This window comes from Filicampus tigris, chromosome 12, assembly GCF_054856515.1.
Source record: "Filicampus tigris isolate MCC_2025a chromosome 12, RoL_Ftig_1.0, whole genome shotgun sequence".
In the NCBI taxonomy this organism is placed as follows: Eukaryota; Metazoa; Chordata; class Actinopteri; order Syngnathiformes; family Syngnathidae; genus Filicampus; species Filicampus tigris.
In genome coordinates, this window is record NC_141228.1 from 9,023,456 (window position 1) to 9,034,963 (window position 11,508).

General features: G+C 40.8%; 1 protein-coding gene across 1 annotated transcript; it reads left to right on the forward strand.

The window, feature by feature from the left end:
* Window positions 1–2,385: 2,385 nt before the first annotated feature.
* nppc (natriuretic peptide C) lies at window positions 2,386–5,178 on the forward strand. Its single transcript, XM_086047697.1, has 3 exons — window positions 2,386–2,586; window positions 3,166–3,458; window positions 4,370–5,178. Exons 1-2 carry the CDS (start codon window positions 2,494–2,496, stop codon window positions 3,433–3,435), a joined length of 363 nt encoding a protein of 120 aa, XP_085903823.1. The 5' UTR covers window positions 2,386–2,493; the 3' UTR covers window positions 3,436–3,458; window positions 4,370–5,178.
* Window positions 5,179–11,508: the final 6,330 nt, after the last annotated feature.

An 11,508-nucleotide genomic window follows, 5' to 3' on the forward strand; every position in this document is an offset into this window, starting at 1 on the left:
CAGGGCAGTCGGAGGGCACCCCGTGCTTGACATTGCAGAAACAGAAAAACAGAGCTGGGCATCGCCTAACCGTCACCGAGTTCCCGCCTGAAAACAGCGTCAAGAACTGACTTTACCTGAACCATGTCACACGCTGGTACCGCACTCCTGACAGGTGGCCGAGTAAGGGTAAAAAAAATAAACAAAAGTCTTGTGTACCTTACGGTCCCACAAACGCAATGACATGTGCCCCATATTGTTTTTATATCATTGATCACCTCGCTGTGTGTGTGTGTGTGTGTGTTTCAGTCATTTTTGCTTGATATTTTTACTTTGTGTGCTGGTGCACACGTGAAGATTCCGTTCTCGACGCAGACTGGTTGTCGCTTGTTGTCAACGAGGGACGGACTGGGACGACGTGGGCCGTTTAAATATGCAAACAGGAACTCTGTGACGGTTAGGCGATGCCCAGCTCTGCAGAAAAAGACTTTCTGGAGTCTGTGTATTGGTGCACACAAAGTACGTTCATACAGGTAAACTGCAAGATATCCCCTTGTGAACGATGTAGTCAGCTGCAAATATGATGTGGGAAATTGGAGTCCGCCTTGCCCCCACGACCATAGGTCTGTGTGTGACTCTGCTTACCCCCATTCCGGTGCATGTGCACGTGTCTCTTTGTGTGAACTAAAAGGGCATGGAAATATAGCATATGTCCTCAGTAAACTTTAAACTCTGATTGACCTCTAATAAGTTGTTTAACATCTTAGACAGGAAGCTCTCGCACTCTGAACTACACCGTTTTAATGTCTGTTGCCCAATGATTCATAGTAAAAATTAAGCAATGTTTTCATATCCGTAAATGTGTGCTTTGTGCAACATACTGACTGATTCAGTCTCACATAATAGGGTTTTCCCAGTTCACGAAACGTTTAGGCATAGGGTCAGTTGTTACAGTGTCTGGTTGCTATCTCCCGCAGAAAAGTCAACTCAATACTCCAACATTTATTTCTGGGAATATTAGGATGGATAAAAGTCCTGAGCAAGCCACCAAAATACCCTATTTGCTCTGCAGGAGCTGGAAAGCTCCCCACTGCTCCACTTTCTCACTCATGTCTGTGTTCACTATTAGGTTAAAAGCAGAGGTCCCACTATATACTGAACATGGACATGACAATTTTAAAAAAAGGTCTTGTTGGATGTGACATGACGTGGCAGGTTGAGGGTCGAATCACTTACATGTGTACGTCAAACTTGCTAAGTGTTTTCATATGCTCACGTACTGCTATTAATCACTTTCACTTTGGATGATATTGATCCATTAAATCTGCATGTGTGCAATTCCCTTTTCGGCACAGCAAACACTGCCACTCTGTGTTTCAAAACAGACACTGCTGCTTGAGAATGTAACTTTCAGACTCAAAAAATGTCCCCAGTGGTCATGGTCAGTGATATTAGAATGTACTCTATTTGTCTAGATGCATGCCCTGTATATCAACTGCCTCATTTTACATGTCATGTTTGCAAAACATTCCAACAACTTGATACAACGTACATACAAATGTGATACAGGCATAGCCTCGACAATAACTTTATAGCCTGTTTGATACGGTCATATTATCATCAGGTAATTTGAAGAATCAGGTTTGGTTATATGTAAAGGTTTTACAACCTTTTGCACGCTTTTATGAAGGTAAGTGCTTCTATATATTGTTGTTATGCTATGAAGAGAGAATGCTTTTAACGAAACAGTGTGCATGAAATCTTTTTGAATACTTTTGAACATTACAAATCTGAGCTGAATAAGGTGGAACATGTTTGACACACGCTATAGCCTACCTTTAAGTTTGGAGTGCAAGCTAGAGTTGCATATGTACATACCCATTTCGTTCCTGACCAAAATCTTGAAAAAAAGAATAATTTAAAAGTAGATCTTATAACATAAATGTCTAATTTCCCACTAATTTGCTTTAGTTGCATGCTGAATTAGTTGCCAGATTGAATGTGGGATCATAAATGATCACATTTGTGAGCTCCACTTGAACTTCTGCATGCGATTTTCAGTTCTGCTGTCTTTCGTGCACCAAAGTTGCTTCTACAATTCTCAGCCTTTGAAATCATGCACCTTCATTTTCAGATGCTGCATCCCTGCCAGGGTTTTAAAGTGAGGTTAAAAAAATGTATGCATATTGATAGATCAAAGTCTATCCCATTTCCTCCAAAGCCCCGATGACCGGAGCTTGTATCATTCAATTAATCCTTGACGTGACGCACTCAGGGGCAGGTAGAGAAAACAGGGAATTGGCGAGGAAGGGCGACCATTACGCAGGTTGTCATGACATCACCGTGGGCTGGCTATAAAGTGCTCTATGGGTTCATACACACAACCAGAGGAGCACTTGAGGAGCTTTGGACTACGGGACGAACCCGAAGCTTTTATTGGCTTCCGTACTACGTACGCCCATCCTCTTCTTGCGCTCTGACCAGAGGAATCCCCCTCAGAGTAGAATTTTGAAGATGAACTTGTCTTACTTGGTAGCTTGTGGACTTATGGTCACGCTGCTTTCGGGGAGGATGCGTGCAAAACCTTTATCTGAGGCTCAGCAGAAGGTAAGTTGATCAATGATATAGGCGCAGTGAGTTGGGAACTGATGCTGCCGCGGACGAATCTACTCACTGACGAGTTCCACTCAGATTTCTACGTTTTAGTCATGCTAGGTACTTTGATCAAGGCACAACATTTCTTTAGATTTTTCCTGCAATCCACGACGTCGTTGTCAACTTGATGGAAGTTATTTGTTGCCCGTTGTTTGTAAAAACACCATTACGCACTAACCAGAAACCACTAACCTTTAAACCTGTTATAGTAGGAACATTAAAAAAAAATCAATATGATTTGTTCCCCTTTTAAAAGTAATGGAACTGTCTTTAATTAATATAATTCATAGGCTATCCATCCAGACCAGAGGGGCGGTCAAAAAGCACCTGCCCCGCCAACTATAGAGGCATTAAGGAGAAAGCCGGTGTTCAAACGTTTTTTTAAAAATATGATTATTATTTTTGCGTAGTAGAGTCATGTACACATTGCACCAATTTAAATTTCTCATCTAAACTTGCGATGCAAACGTTCTCCAAAATAAACCCTTTCTAATGACGTCACTAATAATAGACTTCTGATGTGTGTTTTAGTCCCTCCGAAGTTTGCTGGGGGACGAGCTGACGGACCTTCTGGAGTCAGAGGAGCGGGAAAGGCGAGTCGAGGCTGTGCGCGCTCAGATGCGCTTACTGCGAGATTTACGCGTGGACACCCGGAGAGGGATGTGGGCTCGGCTGCTCAACGACCAGCCCGCACCAAGGAAGCACAAATCTGGGAGCAAGAAGGGGGGCTCCACGGCGCGGAGTGGCTGTTTCGGACATAAGATGGATAGGATAGGGACCATCAGTGGTATGGGCTGCTAGTATTGGATCACAGCTTTTTGACGGTGAGTGTAGACTACACTTTTCCCTTTAGAGCCCTTGTATTTAGCATTACTAGCCTATGTATTGATAGAGGAATAAAGATAGGATTTACAAGTGAGAAAATAAAGGGATCGGGGGGCATGAGAGAACAACTGAACAACGAGCATCTCTAAATATTCCCAAAAAGCATCATCTCTTCGCTGTATGTGGGTACACAAGGCAGTTGCACTCACAGATGTAATACTTTTGCACTTGACTTTTGAAGAGTAGTGCACGTACAGTAGGCATCCCACTGGTTATATAATATACAGATCTGCCATATAATACTGATATCGTCACGGCTATATTCTATTCTACAATCCATACTTTGCGTTCGGCTTCCCATGATGTCAAAACACATCATAACCATCTCATTTGTGATTTATATGATCATTTTAATTTGGTGAAGCAGTGATTCAAGCTTTGCTTGTTTAGCACCTAAGATGTAAGCAACTGTCTGACAATTTTCTGACAATAAGTGACACTGTTACAAATGTGCCCATCACCATTATACTGTGAATGTAGTAGAAAGAGAGATGGTGGTTGCAGCAATACTAGTAGCATTTTCTTATAGGAAAGTACCTTGTTACACTTGATTATTATTGCGGAAGTACGTAAATCTTTCATGAGCACACTAAATGACTCACATGTACAGTAAGTCATCATTGTAATGAAATGGGGAGTGTGTATATTTGATCAACTAACACCCATTCTTCCTCCCATGGATTGCAAATCTTATTTGTCAGCCTGCGTGTGTTCTCCTCAGACGAAATGGGAGAATGAAAGCACATCAAAGTAGCATTTAGTCACTGTATGATACAGTATGTAACCATGAATAAATCAATGAAATAAGTTGACGCAATTAACATTTTCTATCCTCTTTTCTTTTCCGCAGATCTCTGAAGGATGGGGTTGGAAAAATCATTTCACCTGAAGGGAAAAAAAACCTGAACAAGTGTCAGATTTTCGGTACGAAAGTCAACATGACCAGCAAAAAAGAGACTGAGATGACAGTGCTACAAAAGCCTCATATAAATATATCTAATAAATATGCCGGTACCTGTATATATGGAGATATACAGTGTACCATACAAAATGTTCAGACAATGGTGTAAAAACTACAAACCGCAAAGCTGTATATTGTTGCTGCTGTACATTCATGTACTTCATCTTCCCTCAACAAAAATGTATTTATGTTAAGAACTATTTATATGTTTATAAAAAAGAGATATTTATAAATGAGTTTTATTTATGTAACATTTTGAGAAATGATGCAAACTGCGGGTCAATTCTGATTTAACTTTTTCTTTTGTCTCAAATAGTTGTGATTGTTTTCAAAAAAATGATAAAAAAAAAAATAATATTCCATGTGCACTTATGTGTGGCTTCTCAGGCTTTTATGTTTTCATGAATGGAGTACAAGCTCAGTAATTGAGATATCAGTTGGTTTCCATGTAGGGAAAACTGTTTGCTGAGAGTTTCAAGAATATACATGAAGTAAACTTCAGGACGAACCCATCTGTATGTGATCAGCAATGCACACAAGTGTGCCATGAGAGATCATCAGGGGTGCTGCAGAAAACTATCCAACTTCCCTTAATTTGTCTGAGAATCATTATTTATTCATTATAAATGTATCTTCGTTCATCTATTTATGCCTTTGATGTAAATCAGGGCTCTTCAATCCTGTTCCTTGAGGGCCGCTGTCCTGCTTGTTTGCCATCTCTTCCCGCTGCAACACACCTGATTCAAATGATCAGGATTGTTATATAGCTTCTACAGACCCTTGCTAATTATCTGATCATTTGAATCAGGTGTGTTGCAGCAATGAGAGATGGAAAACAGGCAGCACAGTGGCCCTCGAGGAACAAGATTGAACACCCCTGATGTTTTGTGACAGGCGGAACAATTAAATGCTCTTCCACCAGATGGCAGAAGCCACAATAAACCTGTATCAACTCGTTGCCACACAACTGAGAAGTCATGACTTCCTGTGAGTATATCATCTTACAAATACAGTTTGTGAGCATGTTGGTACATTTTCTTCATTATTCCAGTTTTCATACTTTTTGTGACGTTTTTCTTTGGTGGTGTTCCTTCAGATTTTTCTCAAGTAAAATGTGTGCCTTGGCTCAATAAAGGTTGGGAAATACTTTCCGGTATTTCCACAGCTTTGATGACCACAGTTCTGATAATTTGTTTATGGCCAGGGGCGGAGCGACATGGTGGCCATGGCCACCCCTGGGCACTCTCTGGCCACCCCGCCTCTCAGGGCAAATGTTTAAACCAGTGACTTTCCTATCATTTTCACATTGATGCAGTGTTCTTGGATCACTTGACACTATGCCACAATACATTTATATTAATTACATATTTAAAGAACAAATTTACAATGAATGAATGCAAACGCTAAGAGAATCTCTCTGTAGTCATTCTTACAGTCAATGCCAATCCAAATAATTTCTTTCACATCAGTAAACAAACAACACAGCTGAAAAAGTCAGTGTTTATCATACGTTCACAGTCATTGTTTCATGCACACTTATACCAATATTGCCACATTCATAATACAAGCAGGAACAAACCTAAGTAAGAAGTAATCTGTATAATTGTGAAGAATTTAGAGGTTTTTGCATCATTGGGATTTTTAGATGTGATTTCAATGAATGGGCCATCATTTGCAGTATGCAAAATAGTGTCGGCGATCTGTGACAATTAGTCACTCTGACTGTAATCTAGCAATCAGTGCATGGGATAGAAGTACCCCTCCATGAGCCGTCACTTTATCATGGCAAATCTGCAGTGATGAGGACTCTGTATCAGTCCGGTATGGCGAAGAAGATGCTGAACTGAAAGGCAAAGCTCTCGATTTACAAGTCACTCTACTTTCCTACCCTTGCCTATGGTCATTAATTGTGGGTCATGACTGAAAGAATACGATCCTGGATACAAGTGACCAAAATGAGTTTGCTCCGCAGGGTGTCTGGGCTTTCCCTTAGAGCTCGGGTGCGAAAACTCAGTCATCCAGGAGGGGCACAAAACAGACAAGCCAGATGAGGTGGCTTGGGCAACTAATTAGGATGCCTCCTGGTGAGGTGGTCCAGGCACATCCCACGGGGAGGAGGTCCAAGGGATAACCATGACATACTGGAGGGACTATATGTCTCCCAGTTGGCCCAAGAACACCTTGGGATTCCTCCGGAAGAGCTGGAAGAAGGTGCTGGGCAGCCTGGGCTTTCCTGCTTAAGCAACTGCCCCCGCGACCTGACCCCAAATTTAAAATGGAAACATATTTTTATTAAGAAAACATAAGAAAGAATGAAGTAGTTCATGTTTTTTGTTGTGTTTGTTTGTTTGTTTGTGTTACGGCCTGGCCGTTTTGTCAAGGATTGTGTGGGTGAATATATTGTTAGTGTGGTTGGAGTGTGTGGCCGCTGTCTGAATGTGTGTGTGGGAGTGAGTTCTCTTGCCACTGTCAGGATCTATGGACAGTCATATGGACGACCGGGATTGGCTGACGTGGCGACGGGAGAGACCGAAGCGAATTGGCCAAAACCTAACGGCGGCAAGTTTAAAGACGCTCCGCGGATTGACAGAGGGCGGCGATGCATCTGACAGCAGCAGCTCATTGCTCTCGGCCTCCAACCCCTGATCTCTGTTGCATTAGTTTAAGTAGGTTATAGATAACTATTTGTTTTGTATTAGTTATTTCATTTCAACCTTTTATTTTTTACCCATTTTGTGGCTGTTTTGTGTTACTTCGATCCTTGCAAATCCCTTTTGCCTCTGGCCTCATTTTGTCAATAAACCTTATACATTAACGCATCATTTTTGTTCCGTGTATGACCCTTGGGGACCAAGAGCAATTAGCCAATTACCTTCATTTATGCTACGCATCCAACCCTAGACGGGTGCATAACATTTTGTTTGTTTGTTTGTTTGTTTCATGAGACAGGTTGTTCCACAGTTTCAGGCTATAATCAACCACGAAAGAGGGAAAAATCAGTCATGTATGTGCACGGTGCATGTTAGAAATAAGGGGTTTTCCACGCAGTTGAACAAAAATAGCTTTATTGTGCATTATGGAACTGCTCATACGTGGACATTATTTTTTTTCTAAAACTACCAAGCGACTTTTTATGAGGAGATAACACAATGCTGATCAAGCCTATCAGATCCTCTAACGTCTTGCTGTATTTTTCAGTACTACATCTTTCATGTTTCGTGTCGACTGAACCACTGGATGGCGCGCTAAAAAATGGCGTTGCTGAAATGATGCAATTTACCTAACAGAAGGCGGAGGCCCTTGTAGTAGGCCCTTGTCTCCCATTTATTAAAAAAAAAAAAAAAAAACGAAATATATTTTGCATTTCTGTAGCTAAAAAGAATCAGACAATAATGTAAATGAAAACAATAATTAAAACAAAACTAATAACTGCAACAAACAAACTCAATGTATTTCTGAGGTCTTAACTGCCCAACACGGTGCCTGACGTAAAACAATCATAGGACAAACGTAACAACGACAGGGAATGACTCATGTCTGCATTTTACTTCCTGGGATCTTTCTTTCTGATGTCTTCAACACAAATGCAGACAGGCTTCAATGTAAAAGTAAAACAATAACTGCTGCGAGCAAAGTCCACACATCTTCCGAGGACAAATAAGGCATTAGCCGCCCCCCGACCCCCCCACCCCCACAAAAAAAGTCAAGGACTTGGCAAACAAGGTGCCCAATTGTGAAATACAGTGAAATTCAGCACCGAATAACGCAGCCACAAAACTCAAAACATAATAAGATTATTTTAGAATCATATACAAGAAGCGTAACATGCATTGGCCAACTTCCTGTTGATGCAATGATTCTGTTCTGTTGTTGAAAAGCAGAATTTGAACCTTGGGGGTGCCAAAAGTTACATATTATGGCAGAGGTTATTTATCATTCAGATGGCATCCCAGTAGCCTGTAACACAAGGGTGCCCAAGTCTGATCCTTGAGAGCCCCTATCCAGACTGTTTTACATGTTTCCCTCCTCCAACACACCTGATTTTCGACTGAGTTTATAATGAAATATAAAGCAAAAACATAATTTCACACCATCATTGTCTATTTATCATACTAGTGCATGGTCACAGTAGAGGGTGAACACCTGTACAGTATATGCCCTGCAATTGATTGGTAACAAGTCCAAGTTATACTCTGCCTCTTGCCCGAGATTCATATAGGATAGGCTCCAGCTAGACAGAAGAGGCATTGATAGATGTTGAGAGGACTTGGATGTTCACTCTGCACAGTGTGAGAGCAAGAGTTGAGGGATGTATAACGCAATGCTGCCTCAGTGTGGTTTTGAAGGTTAATTACTCAAACGTGATGTTTGTGCGCCATCTTAAAGGGGACTTGCTTTATCTCCATAACAACCTAACTTACAATAATAACAGTACACCTCCCAGAAAAAAAGTGACTTTTAAGTTAGGAATGTAAATGACATAAAAGGCTAAATATCCTGTAAAATGGCAAACACCTACACAAGGAGAAAGGCACATTTAACCTAAGGATTATAAAACGATTATCGAAAATAATTAAATGCGTAATGAATATTGAATCAATATTGCAACAAAATAAAAAGAAAAAACTGAAAGGAATAAGAATGTCAATGACTACAAAGAATCAGATGCAATAAATTACCACACAAAAAAAAAGCAAATCAGTCTAATGCACAATCCTGCAGAGGCTCCAGCACAGAAAAGCAATTGTCAAGAAGATAATAATGATATTAATGGCAAAACAATTTATTTAGCTTTATGACATGTTGACCATTGAGAGTTTTGGACGTACACTGAGATAGATAAAAACAAGCAAGCCTTGATGGTAAAAGATCATTTATTTTCTGATCTTTTTTATTTTAGTTATTTGTTGTACTATTATTTTTTTATTGTATGTATTGTTAGTTGTAATTTAGTTAGTAAAGAATATAATGTTGTTGTGCACAGTTCGGTTTATGTTGATGTATGCTCAATTTGATATTGTTCATGTCTTATGAATAAGTTCTGTTTTTATTTTATTATTTGGATAATGGATGGATGGATTAATAAAGTGGGTTTGAGGTAATTTGGCTATTTTCTCAAATGCATTTGACACATCGATAAAAAAAAGTTTTGCCATTATTGTCAAAGTAGAGCACAGTATAAACTGAAGCCGATGGCTTGTACCACAAAGGTTAAAGAAAGGTTTTGTCACGGTGAGAGGGGCACTTGGGTGAGCTTAACATTGGCACTTATATAATAATAGGTTTGCATGTAAAAATGACATCAGTACTAAAGTGCCCCCCCCCAAAAAAAAAAGACTCTGTAGTGATTTAAGGTCTTTTTTGTGATTAGAATTATGACTAATTGCCCCACTCCCTTTTGGGGCGTGGCTTATGTTATGTTTTCAGTCTCAGCCGTCTACGTCACGGGAGGGAGGCTAGCGTGCTAATATTGCTCACTTTGTCAGTTCTGTTGTTTAAAACGGCGACCGATCGGCACCAAAATGCAAATGCACATTTGTCCACTTCGACCTGTGAAAGTAAAAAGTAAAAAAGTGTTCTGCACAATAGGTTGGATTTATTGACATAAAACGTGATCTCATCATGATCACCTCCACAAAGTCAAAAATACCGTGGCGACGGCTGCTCCACTTACATAAGCTGAAGCGGACAAGAGCATGAATGCGCACACGAACCCCGACTGGTAGTATTTCGGACATTTAGCAACGCTAAACTCGTGTCAACTCTCAGGAGGGAGACGGCGGCTTGCAGCGAACAGCAGGCAGATTGGAGCTTTACGCCCCCCTCTTCCCTCCCCGGCTAAAGGTAGGATAATAGGACGGCTATAGCAACAACTAGCTTCAGGTCGTTAAAACAAAAGGTGTTAGCACAACAACATTAGCTCCTTACTCTGCATCCAGCCTGCGTTGATCTTCATGCCGCGGGGTTGCCTCCCAAGCAGTCGCGTGCGTTATCCGACACCACTTGCAGCCGCCAGAGAGTGAGTTAAGCCCTCATTGAACAAGCGTCAATGTACAGCGAACAAAACGTTCCATCCAAATAAATGTGCACATCTACTCATTTCCACTTCAGTCTCTGTAAATATCCTGAAAGGAGTTTAATGCCTCGCCCGTCCTAACCGTGATCAGCAAAGAAGCAATGTTTTTTTGTTTTTTTCAAGCAAAGAAGCAGTGTGCGCTCGTCCCAGCATAAATCTATGTAGCTCATGCTCACTTCCACATTTCCTCATTCTCATATAAATCAGCCACGGAGAGGTTAATCCTTTTGATATGTTGAAGTGGGCATTAGTAAGGATGTCCACATAATTTTTGGTGCCAATTGATCGCCGTTTTTGGACGTTATAAGCAATTAAAGTACAATGATTTCCAATGGAGAGTTTGGAATGGTTAGTCCCGCGACTCCGGCCGAACAAGGATAGAACAGTAGGGGGCGCGGCCATTGGTCTACTTAACGAGAGGCGTTATTCATGGAGTCACTTATTTCCTAATTTCTCCTAAATTAATGGATAAAATAGAAAATGGCAACTCTTATAATTTTCCTGATCAAAAAATATAGAAAATTAACTTGTTATTAAAAACATGGCCCCATCGCCCCTTTAAGAGCTGTTTCGGAGATACTTTTTTTTTTTCGGAGTGCTTGTGCACGTGCTCAAAACGAAGGTGCTGATTGAACAAAGAGGAGATCTGTGTTCTGCAGCCGATTTCTCTTCAAGTACCCATATGTTCATATGTTAGTCACACATATGTGTGGAAAACATCCATCCATCCATCCATCCATTATCTGTACCGCTTCTCCTCACAAGGGTCGCGGGGCGTGCTGGAGCCTATCCCAGCTGTCTTTGGGCAGTAGGCGGGGGACACCCTGAACTGGTTGCCAGCCAATCGCAGGGCGTGTGGAAAACATTTCAATTTAAATTTGTAAAACTCAATTTGAAAATATATATATTTTCACTTTCAGAAAGGAATTCAAATTGTACAATTAATATTTAG

What these genes read in the sequence shown, in the direction of transcription:
- nppc (XM_086047697.1), top strand. Translation starts at nt 2,494, where the DNA reads ATGAACTTGTCTTACTTGGTAGCTTGTGGACTTATGGTCACGCTGCTT. An exon ending in TATCTGAGGCTCAGCAGAAG is followed by an intron (nt 2,587 to 3,165) that starts GTAAGTTGATCA and finishes TGTGTGTTTTAG; the next exon opens with TCCCTCCGAAGTTTGCTGGG.